The following is a 16,436-nucleotide window of genomic DNA, read 5'->3' as shown; positions in this document are numbered from 1 at the left end:
GGTTTTTGCGATGTGAGAGGAAACTGGAGTGCACAAAGGAAACCCTTACAAACACAAGGAGAACATACAAACTCATTGTAGATAGTGTCCTGGCTGCGTTTTGAACCACAGACCTAGCGCTGCAAAGGTGAGTGTGTTAACTCTGAGCCAACCAAAGACAATGTTTTCCTTTACATACACAAATATTGTGTCTGGTGTTAAAAATATATATATATATATTTTTTTTTGTCAATGAAGTATTTGTTTTGTGAAGTAGTTTTGTATATTTACCTATGCTACTATGATAATGGTCTATGAGTCAGCTTGAAACTTATTGGATTTTACAAGCTGTGTGTAAAACATTTTTGAATATCCAACCATTGTATTTACTTTAATGAAGATCAAGATTCACAGAAATAAAACCCAGAGTAAATTAGCCAAACATTTCCAAAAGTATCTGTAAAGGGTTTTCTTGATCTCGGTTACAGTATAATTAGTAGGGGTCGCCTCAACTTGACTTGCTCTGCAGTAGTGAAAGTGTTCCATTACTCATCCACTTGGCTTCCTTAGTTTGGAAACACAATCACAAGAACCAGATTTTTTTTTACTTCTTTGATTGGACATGAGTTGCAATTGAATATATTTTATTACTATTAGCTTCATGAAAAGAGATTGTACCAGTTTGTGGCCACATTTAGTGCATATAGTTGTGATATGCTCTCAAACAATGCTTAGCATCATATCTTACACAGGAAAAATATCATTAAAAAATCTTATTTGTATAAAAAAAACTATAAAAAAGCTTCATCTCCAGTCTCCCTGAGACAATGGGCCTAATTTATTAAAGCTCTTCAGGACTGGTGAAGATACACTTTCATTGGTGAACCTAGACAATCCAGCAAACCTTCAAGTTCACTTCTCTTACCTTTGAGAGCTTTATTAAATCAGGCCCAATGTTACCGGTGGGTGAGATGGATATGTATCCTATATTCCATTGGAATATGCAGGTGGTGGTCTGGCCCAGATAAACCAGTATATCATGCAGATTCAACAAAAGGAGTACTACATGACTAGAATGCAGAAAAATCACATGCTTACTTTAACCTCCCTAGTGGTTCATTTCTTTTCGGTTTTATATGTCTAAAAGCGGTAAATTGTTTTTCATGAAAATTTATTTTACAGTATAATATATTAGTATGAGTATAATAAAGTTTGAAACACAAAATCATTTGAAAACAATAAATTGAATAAATTAAAAAATCAATATATTTAAAGAAAAATATTTCTTTAAATTTAAAAAATAAAATACACATTATACTCATACTATTATGTATACTGTAAAATAAATGTTCTTGAAAACAATGTACTGCTTTTACACATAAAAATCCAATGTATTGCATTCAATACAGTTATTTTGTATTGAATGCAATACAAATGGATTTTGAATTTCCCGCCCCGCCCGACGTACACACGCACTTCACTGGGACTTCACTGGGAACTCCCCCGGTGACTCATTGGATGCAGAAGCGGGAAGAAGAAAGAAGACGAGATTGCGGTGCTGGACAGTGTGGGACCCCGGCGGATCAGGTAAGCGCTGTATTTACTAAACTTCCATAGGTGTTCCAAGCCCAAGTGTGACTCGGGGTTACCACTTTTAGCAACTTTTTTCTGCCCCGAGTCACAATCGGGGTTACCGCTAGGGAGGTTAAATCAATGAAAGCACTTCTGCATTACATTCATGTGGCCATCCCCCTGTTGAATTTGCATCTAAATGTGAGGTAAAATGGAAAGTAGAAGACGCAGAAGTACATGAAGCTGATAAATGCTAGACATTTGTGAAGACATGAACAATGATTAACATGACTGTGCCAACAAGTACATTCTGACCCTGAATTAAGCTTTAAAAAGGTGATGTCCGCCCCTCGGAATGATCTGAAGAATGGTCTTTTTACATCATTATTGGCTGCTTTATTTTCTAAAGTGCACAAAATCTACTTCTTTGCTATGGGCATCAATGCTCTTCCCTGCTCCAGTTCTTACCCATTATTCACACATATATTAACATAATTATTTCTCACATGTTTACATAATATTACTAGTGGACTAATTGTGTAGATTATTAGGAATTATTAGGAAAAGATTATTTTACTGGCTGTCTAACTGAAGAAAATATCCAATGTTAATGTGGTATTAGTGCAAACATTTAATATGTATTTAAAAAATGACCCTGTATGTATGAAGAATTCTACAACCCAATTATTATCAGCCTGAAAAATGAAAATATTACAAAAGCACTAACATTTTTGTAAAATAAATATTTTAAGAACGTCTCTTTTACTGTATAATGATAATTCCCCTAATGTTTTTTTGTTGTTACAGATTTGATAACATTGAGAGATTCTATTGAATCTGATGCCGAGACAGAAACTATATGAACATATATGTACAGTAAGAGCTAAATGCAAAAGGCCAGGTGGCACAGGGAAGGGCCACACTGTGAAGATCTAAGGAGGGATGGGGGTATTTTGCTACCATAGTTTCAGTAAGAGTTATAAAACTAATACATACTGTATATGTCCATATTCTCTTGTAATGAGTACAAGGCTGTGATTTTTTTTTTAGAAATACCTTCATCACATGAGCACTAGTGAAGGTCATAAGGACAGGTGTTAAATGTCAGGGAGCCTCTGAATTTCCAGCTACATATCCTACTGTACATGTCTGGTTTCTAAGTTAGTTATATTTCCACTTTTAGAAAGTTTAGTTTAAAAAGTTTTGAGCTGGTGAAAAAAAACATAATTAATGGTTAACAACTTTTCTACCCCATGGAATACCATTTCACAAAGAATAAAACAAAGGTAGTGTAGAGTGAAGACATATTTATAAATAATTCAATACTTCACAAATTGCTGCCAGTGAGAAGGAGACCATAGCTGTATTGTGACAAGGCTGTACACCTAGCTAAAATTACAGAGACCAAACCAGGTATGTTGGTGCAACTTCATTGGATGCTCTTTCTTGAATTAACCCTGGTATTTTTTGTTTATTTTAATTTTTACAATTGTATTTATTATATTGAGAAGCACTGTGGCACAGAGGTTAACACTCATTTAACCCAGATTCAAATCTTGGCCAGGACACTATCTGCATGGAGTTTGCAGGTTCTCCCTGTGTTTGTGTGTGTTTCCTCCGGGTACTCTGGTTTCCTTCTGCATTCCAAAAACATGCATTTAGATTAATAGGTTTCCCCTCAAAAATATTGTGTTAATGACATATGACTCTGGTAGCCCCTTTGAAGGACAGGTATACTGTGAAGGACGTGACTATAGACTATGTAAAGAGCTGCATAATATGTTGGAGCTGTATAAATAATAGATATTAATATTACACATTATGTAATAATATGTTACACACTGCTAATATTGAAAATGTTTGCACGAGACAATATCATAAAGAGACACACAGCAAAATATTAAAAATTGTTGGGCCAGTAAACTGACACAACCATGTGCTAATATTTTAGAAATGTCCAAGCATGTTCAGTCATTTGTGTATATTTAACAGCATGATAATCTTTCCATCTTCTAGTAAGTAGCATATGATTTGGGACTTTTGAGTCATCCTGAAATTAGGGAGACTAGACTAAAGTATCAGTTTGAGCTTTGGATGTAAGTATACATCCAACAAAAATTATTTTAGTTTTGCAAATGGATAGAACTGTTGAAGCAGATTTTTTTTAGTTCCAATCTGCTAGGGAGATCCCAGAGAATTGGTCATTGGAGAATTTTCTCACACCCATTACACAGATGATAACTCAGAATGCAATGTTATGTCACCAAGTGCTGGAGGCAATTCTTCCTAGACAGGAATAAAACTTATCAATTCTTTCCTTTATCCAAAAGTAATGTTTGATTTTATAAACACTTAAAAAATAAGGATAAATAAAGTTAAAAAAAAAATAAGTTTAAAATTTCATCTGTGTGATTGCGCTTTAGGAATCCTATTGGATTCAAATGACGTGTAATCTTTAATGTTTTAAATATTAGTGATATATATTTAATTTATGAGAATCAAGTATTCATTCAGAGGGGAAGGAAGGGAGGTATTGGGGGGGGGTAGATATCAAGGAACATGTAACAATAAGCAAATGTAAACAAGGTCAGGAATGGTGGATAATGTTAACACAATAAATTACAATAAATTACAAAAGGGAAGTTACATATGACAACAAATACAATTACGTAAAGTACGAGGGAACATCCCCAACCTGGGATTGTTTTACAATCAGGCATTTATAACATTGTAAATTTCAAAGAAAGTCCGTAGTAATAAAAAGTGATCTGAATGACCTTGTCTCATGAGTGCAGTAATGTGTATTGTAAATTAAATATATGAGTGCAAATCCTAAATATGATACAGGGACTGATAGTGGTCCTGGGATAGAGTAGCCCGAAAAGGCTAGGGAGGGTGTGGTGTTCAGGTAAGCACAGAGCAGTCTGCTTCATAGGGGCCAAGCAGTAAGGTGCCAAAGCCAAAAAAGGGGGGAGTAAGATGAGTGCTGTTCGGAGTTCCAGCAATAGAAGCAGCACTCATCTCACTTCCAAAGGTGAAACCCCTAAGAATCTAGGTCCATCAAGGAGGATAGTGCAATAGCTTACTCCATTGGGGTGGGCCCAGGAAGTGACCAAGTTTTAAAGAATTTCCTGTTTTAGCCTTGCAATAAGGATGTCATATAGATTACATTAACTCTTTGCAACCATAAATGGACTTGTGGAGTGCCTTTGCCTTCTTTGGGGGTAACAATGATCATGGCTCACAGGAAATCCGAGGAGAATTTAACACCCTCAGGTATATTATTAAAAGCATTTACAAAGTGAGAGTTTAGGCTATCTTGAAACAGCTTGTATTAGGTCAGGGGAAGGCCATCAGGACCCAGTGTTTTATCCATGGGAGTACTTCAAATGGCCCCTTGGAGCTACTCTACCGTTATCAGAGTTTACAATTTATTTACAGTTTATTACAATTTATTTGTAATAAGTAAGTCCTGATAGCCTCCACTTTGTTATTTGTCTGGGCGGAAGGGGAGGAGTTGGATATGTTTTAGAGGTCTGCATAAAATGTGCAGAAGGACTCAGCATGTCCAAGGTGTTCAATAGCTTCTTGTTTCCCTGCCTGTGAGGAATTTTTTTCCATATTCATAGAAAGCTCTTCTACACTTGGCAAAAAAAGCTTTAGCCTTGTGTAAATAGTCTAGTAAAAGGTTTGAGCAAGCTTTCAGATTCTTGCACATGCTCCTTTTTCAGTGTGGAACCATGCTTGATAAAAAGCCCACAAACTACTGCTTTTTTACCATCCATACTAGTAAGGGATCACTATGAAGTGTGCTCTTAGTCTGGAAGTAGTGCATTAACTTTGAAGAGACCTCTGTTACCACGTTTTGTAAGAACGATTTGTTTAATTGCCAATTTCACGATTTAGGTATTGAGAATGATAATTCTAGTGATGATGAGATTGGTGCATGATCAGAGAAAGTGATCAGCACAATGGAACATGTTACCCCATGAAGGTCAGAATTTGACCAAAAGTGGTCTATCCTCGAGTGGTCAATTCTCAATTCTTGGTGGGTGGGGGGTAAAATGTATCCATTAATTGAGAGGAGATTAATAATTTACTAGCCTGTCTGGTAGCCCGCAGCAGAGATCTGCTGAAGCCTTGGGAGATATCAAGCATGGGTAGGGGGTGAAGTTAAACATTCATAGTTTGAGAGAGAAAGGAGGCCTGATCAGTGTTGAGGAGATAGATAGTAACCAATGTTAGACATCCTTGCATAAGTCCCTTGAAAAACAAGAACCTGCCCTCCGGGCAGCGGATGCATTCCTTGTTTTGCCATGCGGCAGATGACGCTATCAAGATACTGACACCCTTAGATTTGGGAAGAACAGCTGTGGTATGCCGTGGGAAATCTGTGGGAAATCTGTGATTCATAAGTTTAGGATTAGGAAAATGGGTTTCCTGTATAAAGGCCACCTGGGTCCGCTGCCTGTTAAGTCATGTAAGTCAGTTAAAAGCATTGATCGTTTTTCAGGGGTGTTAAGTCCCTTCACATCATAAGAAACGAGTTTTAACAGTCCCATTTTGGATAGTTAAGTTCCTTGAATGGACAGAGAGTTGGATGAGAGACACAGGAGGAAGAGGGTTGGGGGACAAATTGGGATATTAGGTAGGAGGTGTGCAAAAAGTAAAATGGTGTAATTTATAGGATGCATACCTTGGAATTATGAATTATCAAAAACTTTGTGTAATACAAGAGTATGCACAGGTCGTCTGCACGGTTTGCCTTGGGGGGGCTCAGATAGTCAGAGTGGGGCTCCCACTATCTGGACCGGACATTAATTATTTGTAGTGGATAACATATGGGTAGAACTGAAGATGTCATATGTGTGGGGGAAGAGTATGAGAGATTAAACATGTATTGTCCTCTCATGCAAGAATTTCTGAAGTGAACATTACAACTTCAGAACACATTAGCAATATCCTTGAAAGAGAAAAAAAAAGGCAAGAAAACCTTAACTGAAGTCTCAGTCTCAGTCTCAGAGTCTCAGATCTTTTTTCTTTTTTTTACTTGCTATTCTGATGCCAATATAAGAATCAAAAACGCGGTGGGTTCAAAAGTCCCAAGGAATGATGCCAAGTTGCTTAGATGTCAGAATTTTGTTTCCCCTATGAGTGATCAGTTAAAAAAGAAAGCCTCATTTGGGCTTGATGTTGTTATCCCCCAGGGTTCCACAGCTCTGTGAAGGGACAAAGTTTGGAGGGATAGATCTGTAAGGAACATGATTAGTTTGCCAATAAATGTAAATTCCTCTTGGGATCTCACCTCTAGCATAATAGATTCCTTACACTGGAATGAGTGTATGCGGCATATTACATCCTGGGGACGCGCAGGGTCTTGGCTTTTAGAGAATTATGCTATAGTGAGAAAACACTTCAATGTGCACAATCCAGTCAGGGGCTACCCAGATGATGAGGGGAGCATGGCAGGAGGCAGAAAGAATCAAAAAGAGATCTGGATTAGGTGGGTACAATGTTCAGACGTAATACATTCTCACTGTGGTGGCGTGTTCCCCAATGGCTGGCGGTACGAAGAACTTTGGGATAGGGACGGTGGATTAGCAAGTGATGGGTTAAGCAGCTCAAGTGAAGGTGTTGGCCTGATGTATATCATGTCCAGATCCCATCAGAAGTCACATAATGGATAGGAAGTTAGATAGAAGTTGTTGTGTAGCTGACCAACATCAATATGGAAGGCCCAAAAGGTATGGGAGTCCCAGGCCTGAGTAAAATTATGTGGTCCTAAAAAATTGCAGCTTCCTGAGAAGGTGGGCTTCCTGTGGCAGCAAAGCACCAGGTAACTAGATCTACCATACATTATCAAATGATAATCATATGGTTTACGTACATAGCACTATGTTGAGCCTGGGAGGGAGTTTTCCTCTGGGAATGATTACAGATCCATTAAGATCTTTTAGAGTTAGCCAGGTTCAAGTCTGGGAAGAAATGAGCTAAAGTTGGTAGACCCACAGTGGTACTCACTAAGTTCCGAGAAAGTCCAAATCTGGAAATTCCTGTAATGTGCTGTGGTAATTAGCAGGATGCAGAGATGAAGAATATACCCAATAAGAGATTTAGCTGAAGACAATGATGCAGCACAGGATCAGGAGTAGTGACACTCTATATATGAGGGGTGCACTGGTCATGTAAAGAAAGTAAAAAATGGAGGAGAGTCCAAATACAAGGTAAAACACACAGGAAGATGTATCTGTATAATATTAATATCCTGGCAGTGAATTGCTGAACCTAAGTGAAAAGAGAGTGCAGTGGAGAAGGGATCTGTAAAAACATGCAAAGGAGTACCTTACATCAGTTAATAAGAATCCCAGAGGAGGTAAAAGGAATCCACTGGTGCTCTGAGTAGCTATCATCAGCTGTGGTTCCCTTTGCTGGATGGATGATACTGGATTGCAGCAGGATCGAAAGGTAGTAAAAAGAGGAGAATGCCGAGCCTGCTGTGAGGATATGATCTCAGGCGCCACATGTTCAAGATGGAAGCCTGGGTCTCTTTTGCAACGGGGGTCCTGAGAAATGCTTGTGCTCCTGACCTGAGTACACAGGAGAGGGAGGCTAAACAAGCTGGGGTACCACCAAGCCTTCCAGGACAGGAACAGATAACAGATGAAGGCCGCGATGTGGAGGGAAGAATCACCGGCCTGTATCGGAGCCGAAGCAAGAAGCTGCCTGCATCCTTGACTCCTCCCCTGGAAGCTGAGAAGTATTTTTATATCTGTTATTTACTTATAGTATTGTGGTAATGGTCTGTAGGTTTGCATAGAACTTAAGATCAAGATATTCAGTAATCAAAGCAATAGGAAATTTGCCAAACACTTCCAAAATTATCAGTGCAGGATTTTACTTATCCAGGTCATGATATAGTTAGTGGGACTCATTCAACCTGACTTGCTTTGCAATGTTGAAAGTGTTTCATCCAAGTGGCTTCTTCAGTTTGATAAGCATAATTTCTTTCAAAGGACGAGCTCAGCTAAAATGCCACTTACTACTTTTAGCATCACCAAAGGAGATTGTACCAGTTTGTGGCTATATTTAGTGTATATAGTTGTAATAAGCTCTCCAACAATGCTTAGCACCATGTCTGACAGCAGTAAAACCCCAATAAAGACTAATTTTTGCAGGTAGTCCCCGGTTACATACGAGATAGGGACTGTAGGTTTGTTCTTAAGTTGAATTTGTATGTAGGTCGGAACAGGTACATTATTTTAATATATGCAATTAGAACAGATGTTTGTCTCAACATATTATTAGGTAGTGAAGTGTCAGTTACTATATTAAATCCTCACTGTGAGCTAATCAAAAACAAATACAAAAAAAATAATAATATTAATTTATGGAGCCTAGACATTTATTAACTTCTGCAGCATGCTGTGCTTTGATATGCAAAAAAGAAACAACTGCAGAGTTTGTCTTGGTCATGAAAGATTTACAAGATGTTACAGATCAGCTCCACTCTTAAGATCACCCACAACATCAACTGTGTTTAGCAAAAGATTTCTTCTGCAAGTCATGCTAACCACCCCCCTCCCCCCTTTAAGCCTCGGTCCTGCACAGGAGCAAGCAGGGAAGCCCCGTTTGTATCTAGGAGGCCTCTGTATGTCAGATATCCCTAACCCAGGGATTACCTGTATAATAAAAAAAATATTGAGCTTGAACCGTAGTCAAGTGAGTCTGCCTAGGCTGAAACAATGTTATAAGTATGCTGCAAGCTAAGTAAAAAATGACTCAGTCTCCTCTTTCCAAATTTGACTGCAACATTGCAACTTTGTAAACAGACTCATACCTAGATGCATATGTGTCCTCTGTAATATCCAGGTGCTGGTCTTTACCATTTCCACCTGATTCCACCCTGGAGCTGATCTATGTCAGACATGTATAAACACATATAAGAACTGTGCATGAACCAGCATTTATTGACTGTGCCAACAAGTACATTCTGGCCCTGAAAAATGTTTGAAAAAGGTTACTCTGTCCATTGGGCAAGAAAAGCAAAGTCAGGAGGAATACTGCAATGTATGCGTGATAATAAAAATGTGAGAATGCACCACTTTTTTCATTATCGGTTTATTTATTTTCTAACCTACATTGAACAAATGTAGAAGGAATCTATTTATTTGCTATTGGTTTCAATGCTCTTCTTTGCTCCAACTCTTACTGGTTATCCACAAAACATCTGGTTACTTTCTTATTCCTTGGATGCTGTTTACATAATATTGCATTGTGAAATACTGGTTGTCTAACTAAAGAAAATAACCAATACGATTATTAGTGAACATGTAATATAAAATATAAATGTGACCCTAAATGTACAAAAACTGGATTTTCCTTGAATACAATGATGCCACTTTTCTCTCCAAGAATGAACTCAAATAAAAAATGTTCTTTGCTCCAGTTCTTACCAATTATTCACACATCTGCTTTATTTTCTATTTCTCAGATTTGTTTTTGTAGTGTTGCTAGTAGACTAATTTCTTCAGAATATTGCATGAAATACTGGCTGTCTAACTGAAGAAAATAACCAACATGAGAATATGGTATTAGTGGAAACATATTGGTTATTACAGTGAATATGTAAAAATAAAAAATGACCCTGTATGTAAGTAGAATTCTTCATTACCCTTGGGTACAATTATGACATTTTTCTCTCTAGGAATGAATTTACACAAAGATCCCAGAAATGAAATTAACATGTCCGGCTTTTCCATACAAGTCTTTTTGTATGCTGATAATCTTCAAATCCCAATATTCTTGACATTTTTCCTCATTTATATTGCCATTTTTGCTGGAAACCTCATCATTGTGACTCTTGTAATAACCAATTCTCATCTACTCACCCCAATGTATATCTTCATAGCGAACCTTTCAGTCATTGACATCGCTTCTACATCAAATATTTTACCCAAATTATTAGCTATATTCTTAACAAAGGAAAACACCATCTCATTTGCTGGATGTATAACTCAGATGTATTTCTTTATGTCATGGACTTGTACGGAGTTCGTCTTGCTGACATTTATGGCCTATGATCGTTATATAGCTATTTGTCACCCTCTTCATTATCCCATCTATATGAGCTTAAGACTTTGCATTGAACTATCATTTACTGCATGGATTGTCAGTTTTTTAGTCCTCGTTGGACATGCTGTTTTAGTCTACAAGTTATCTTTTTGTTCATCTCATCTTATAGATCATTTCTTCTGTGACATTAACCCACTCCTCAAGCTGTCCTGCAGTGACATAACTATTATAGAACTTTTAAATTACATTGAAGGGACCATACTGGGCATTACATCATTCCTACTTATAATAATATCATATATATTTATCATCTCCACCATTCTTACTATAAAATCTTCTGAAGGCCGACATAAAGCATTTTCCACCTGTTCGGCTCACCTGACCTGTGTGACTATGTTTTATGGGACAATCATCTGTTTATATGTAAGGCCAACTTCAAGTTACTCACTAAAACAGGATAAATTCTTTTCCTTTCTTTATGTAGTTTTGGTTCCGTTTGTCAATCCAATTATTTACAGCCTGAAAAACGAAAATATTAAAAAAGCACTCAGATTTAAAATAACATTTTTGCAGAAAGGTAAATAAAAAAAATGTATATACTGATAATTCATTTAATGCTCTGTTGTTACTGCAGATTTGACAACTGTAGCAAAGTGAGAATTTTCAGGCAAGTTTTGAAGGTGATTTCAATGTGTTTTCTGAAATTTCACCTAGAAAAGAAAATATTAGGCCTAGAAAAGTTTGTAGGTTCATTTTGTACTTTATATTTTTAGTTCTTTATTTGTGATTCAGGCCCAGAGAGAATCCTGGAAAGAATATGTGGGCCAGGCACTCAATCCGCCGTCCAGGCTGGAAATTGTAAATGGCTCTGGAACTTCCGGCCATTAAGAAAAAAAAGACCAGGTTTCTCAGACAGGGGGTAAGTTCATGTGAACAGCTGTATGCTGGGAGAGCCCAGGGGGTCTCCTAAAGTTTAGGCACGTGGGGCCAATAACTCTGAAGATTATCAGAGAGAGATAGTGCCAAGAGGCTAAATTTGTGTTTTGCTTGTCATGCTGGACATTGATCACCTGCAAAAGAGAACCATGTATATTACTCTGTGTTGTTTTGTATCTGGTGAATAAAAGTGGGCAGAGCACCCTAAATTTGAACTCAAGTCTGAAATACATTTTTGCAGCAAGTGTGTTGAAGCTAAACGTTTCACAAAACATTGGGAGATCTTAATGAATATGATGTTGAGACACAGAAACTCAAGGGACATACATGTGCAGTGAGAGCTGCATGCAAAAGTCACACAGAAAAGGTCCATACTGTAAAGATCAGGAGGAGGTAAAAAAGTATTTTGCTACCCTACTTTTAGTAAGGGATATAAAAGTATTATATAATGTTTGTATTCTTAATCATTAAACATTTTATTATTTTACTATAGTAGGCTTTCTCAATAAATTAAAATAATAATTTTGCTCACAATCTGATAGCCAGCTGCCATTGTTTATTGACAGATTTTTCCCCCTCCCTAATAAACTTGCTTACTCACATTTTTTCCTTGTTAAGTTTATTTCCACTTTCAGAAAGTTTAGTTTAATGAGTTCTGAGCAGGTGAAAAAAAAATATTACGCTGTTTAAACCCTAATTATTAATTAACAACTTTACAAAACTTTACCACCCCATGTAATAATACTTTGCTTGACAAAAAAATAAAACAGTAAGCGTTTTCAATACTTTGCATATTGCTGCCATTGCTGTATTGTGACGAGGCTGCACATCTAGCTGTGCTTACAGGGACCTAAACAGGTATGTTTTTGCAACTTTATTTGTATTTCAATATCTTTAATAAATTTCAAAAATTTTCAGTACAATAAAAATATACAAGACAGTAAAATAAAAATAAAAAACCAATAATAAATATCAATTAAAATGAATATTATTCATTACATTTGTATACATAATGGTGAAGCATTAACAGGTGTAATTTTACAAAAGAAAACAGGATAAATGGAGAATATAAAGAGAGAGAGCGAGAGAGAGAGAGAGAGAGAGAGAGAGAGAGATAAATAATAAAAAAAACTCCAACAACTAATAAGTTATTAACATACATCTAACTTTATTAGAATCTAATTGTTATATTCCCAAAAATTTTATTATAAGTTTTTAAATAAATTTATATGATTATCAAAATTGTGGTAAAGTAATTTAAGTTGTTTGTGATCCGTAATGAAACACTTTATTAACTAATGAATTCTTAAGACAAAACTTAACCAAAATATAAACATTTTATTCATACTCATTGACAATAAATTTGTGATAAATTTTATGATATATGCATTGCCGAGGAAAGGGATTTCCCCTCCGGGGTGTTCCTGGTGGGGAGCGGAGCCATCAGCTCAGGACTCGAGAGAGAGTCCAGCCTAGTGTGCCTTCTTCACCTCCTAAAATGGCCTAGTAGCAAAAAAAAGTTTGCTGACCCCTGACTTACTGCATGGACCATCGTTTTTTTAGTCATCAGTGGTCATGCTGTTTCTGTCTCTAAATTATCTTTTTGATCATCTCATCCTATTGATCCTTTCGTCAGTGACCCCAACCCACTCCTCAAGCTGTCTTGTAGTGACACATTTAATGTAGAACTTTTAAATTACATTGATGGAACCACATTGGTCATTACATCATTCCTACTTATATTAATTTCATATATATTTATTATCTCCACCATTCCTAATATTAAATCTGGAAAAAAGCATTTTGTAAAGTTGTGAGGTTTAAAGAACCCTGCTTGAAATACACAAAATATGGAGCTGTAAACCAGATTAAAATCCAGATAGCAAATCTGGGTACATTTAACAAAAAACATATTTAGGAGTACCTTTAAATTGTATATAGTTTTTTTTTTTTATTTCAGCATACACAGTGTAGGTAGCAATAAATTCTGGCATCACATATTTCTGATGTATAACTTTACATTTAGTTTGGCTCAAATAAAGTTTTAGTTGTGTGTGTAAGTTATCATTGTGCTGTGATGCCTAATCTTTGATAAAGCAGTATTAGGTATGATTTGAACATATATATATATATATAATTATTATTATATATATTAAACACACCTTCTCCATTTTTTTACATATGTGCATGTAAAAAAGTCAAAGCAGAGTGCACAAAAAGACTTCTAAACACAAAACCTAACATTTCCCTACACCGATTAAATTGTATTAGCCACAAAAGTTGTTCAGTGGCTAGACCAGCCTTTTGCAAACTTTTTTATATTGGGAACTCTTAAAATAACTTTTTGGTCTTCAAGGAACCCCGGCTATAATTACTATATCCACAGCTCACAGTACATTAGTGTGGTGGTCAGTAGGAAGAATGTATCTTACACTGCTGGTCAGTGGGAAGAATGTCACCCCAGATAGACAAAAAAGATCATTTTTTAAATGGATCTGAAAGTTTCAAATTGCTCACAGCCCTAGCAACTTCTGGAGGAACCCCATGGTTCCATGGAATCCTGGGGTTGGAAAACACTGGGCTGGACAGTTCTAGGCAGTATGGTTGGGCCACAATATGTGGGGGGGTGAGGCAGGTTTTATCTTAAAATAAACATTAAATTGTATATTTGTTCACAAATATCACACAGTGGCTTGGTTGGGAGTGCAGGGCCCCATGGCAAAAAATCATCACCAGTTATGTAAAACTAAAAAAAAAAAAATGTATTGGCCATTATTTATATATTTCATTATGTTGAGGGTGAAGATCTATGGCCATAGGCTGCCCACTATTTTTCCATGTAGAGAAAGGGGCAGTCCAATGCTGAAATCATCCAAAATTCCAAAATGATCCTAATTGCCTGGATGTAAGGCTTTTGGCTTCAGGAGATTTCTTCACACATCTGAAACAAGTATATAGTTAACAGTGGCATAACATTAGCTGTGATTAGCTGAACTCCTAACAATTAAACATTTTTTGAACTGAGTTACCATAGCACCTTACATAATATCTCAGTATAGGTGCACATTAAACATGAACTCCAACCTCCCCAAATAATGACAGCTAAATAAAAAATATGGCAGGCTGGCCTACAAGGCAAGGTAAAGGTGCTGCCAAATAGACGTAGTGGAGGTCCAGTCTTGCTTGTGTGATCCTCATCTCCTCCTTTATCCACTTCTTTCTCTAAATTATACTCCATTTCATCCCTCCCCAATCCATGCACTCCTGTGTAAATATGGCCCAATTCAAGGCTACGCAGAACTGGGGGGAAAAGTGTCTTTTAGCCCACTAGAGGCTCATACTACAAAAAGTCACAAGAAGGTAGGTCACAAGAGGTTTTTTCAAAAGAGGACTTGCAATGACTTAGCCATTAAACTTTTTGTCCTTTTCTTGGCTTACAAACATGCACGGTGCATGCTCCATGCAGTCTTGAGTCTGGTTTTATTCTTGGCTGTTCCAAGAATAGACCTATTTGCAATGCAAGATGTTTCTGCATAGAACTGGTCTAGTGCAGTGGGGAATTTCAGCTGCTACAGGGGAATGTATAAAGTAAGTTATACTCTTGTTTCATATCAAAATTCAGAAACTTTGGAGTTACTGAGAAACAGAAATTCAGGGGACATACAGGGACTCAATTGCCACTCGGGAAGTCTGGGGCCATGCAGAAACTTTGGACTCTGGGGGTCACACAGGAAGTCTCAAGGGCACTGGAACTCTGGGACCACCTCACAGAGACACTAGAACTCTCACAGTACACAGCAAGTATTTAGAAAAACGGAATTCTAAAAAAAAGGGCTCTGGGACACAAAAACTCTCAAAGTACACAATAAGTTCTGAGGACACTGGAACTCTGAAAGAAATTTTAAGGGATGCTCAAACACTTGGGGTAGATCAAAAGTCTTAAAAATTTCAACGCAAAACAGGGGTTTGTGGCACCAAATCAATCATTGCTCAGACGAGGTGTTTAGTCTGAGCACAACTAAAAAGGGATGTTGATTGGCTGGATGCTTGGGACTGACTGTAAAGGAAATATATCCACCAGCAGGTGAATGTGGCTTACAGCTTTACATGCCAGTGCTGTAACAAGGTAGGAAAGACCACAAGTTGGTAGGAATACAATAAGCAAAATATTAGTGGCTTGCTGCTCCTAGAAAACAACACATGCTGGTGACTCAGTGGACATCAGTGTATAAGTGATTTGCAATGCCTGTGAATAATTGTCTACAGGTTGCATACAATGATTTTATTCAGATCTGTGTTTTGCACTGTTGTGTATACGCCAGTGTCTTTCAAGTAAGTGGTATAGAATAGACATGATTATTGTACTTCTTTTGAATCTAATTTTTTTTAAGGTTGTGACATGCACATCTTATGTAAACATGAAATCATATTAGGAGTAAATTTTTATCAGTAAAGAAAATTAATATTAGGTAAAGTTAGCCTTTTTAATGGGTCTTAGTAAAGCAAAGAAAAATACAGAAAAAATACTAATATCTAAATTTGTACTATGATGCCTTGTCTAGTTCAGATGCAGCTTTTGTAACAAGAACACAACTCTTTTCTAGTGTCCATGCACAACACTAAGCCCATTGTATATAGATTTGTCTATATTCCTTTATGTGGCTGAGGACTTCCAACATTATCAATCAGTCATAGGGGTGAGCAGGTCACATGAACAGTAGGAGCTGGATGTGGCTGCAAAGGTTTGTGAGATTAGAGAAAGCTGCAAAGTAAAGATCTCAGAAGGCAAATGTCTATTGTGCAATTTTGAAGTCAATTTTAATGCTATGGTTATTGTGTTTGTGGCCAAATTGTTTGATTGCAAAATTCTGCCTTTT

General features: G+C 36.9%; 1 protein-coding gene across 1 annotated transcript; it reads left to right on the top strand.

Moving 5' to 3' along the window:
• Window positions 1–8,072: 8,072 nt before the first annotated feature.
• On the top strand, window positions 8,073–15,368 carry LOC140339954 (olfactory receptor 5AR1-like). The gene is made up of 5 exons (XM_072424881.1): window positions 8,073–8,308; window positions 8,565–8,623; window positions 10,256–11,200; window positions 11,416–11,542; window positions 15,182–15,368. The coding sequence occupies exons 1-5, from the start codon at window positions 8,073–8,075 to the stop codon at window positions 15,366–15,368; spliced, it is 1,554 nt and encodes a 517-aa protein (XP_072280982.1).
• The last annotated feature ends 1,068 nt before the right edge of the window (window positions 15,369–16,436 follow it).

This window comes from Pyxicephalus adspersus, chromosome 10 (genome assembly GCF_032062135.1).
Source record: "Pyxicephalus adspersus chromosome 10, UCB_Pads_2.0, whole genome shotgun sequence".
Classification (NCBI taxonomy): domain Eukaryota; kingdom Metazoa; phylum Chordata; class Amphibia; order Anura; family Pyxicephalidae; genus Pyxicephalus; species Pyxicephalus adspersus.
The sequence above is the reverse complement of the archived record's forward strand: the minus strand, read 5'-3'. Positions and strand labels throughout refer to the sequence as shown.

Coding starts and splice junctions, on each gene's coding strand:
- LOC140339954 (XM_072424881.1), top strand. CDS start 8,073: ATGTTCAAGATGGAAGCCTGGGTCTCTTTTGCAACGGGGGTCCTGAGA. Junction 11,201..11,415: donor AATAACATTTTTGCAGAAAG/GTAAATAAAAAA, acceptor TTTGTGATTCAG/GCCCAGAGAGAATCCTGGAA. Junction 11,543..15,181: donor CCAGGTTTCTCAGACAGGGG/GTAAGTTCATGT, acceptor ATCAAAATTCAG/AAACTTTGGAGTTACTGAGA.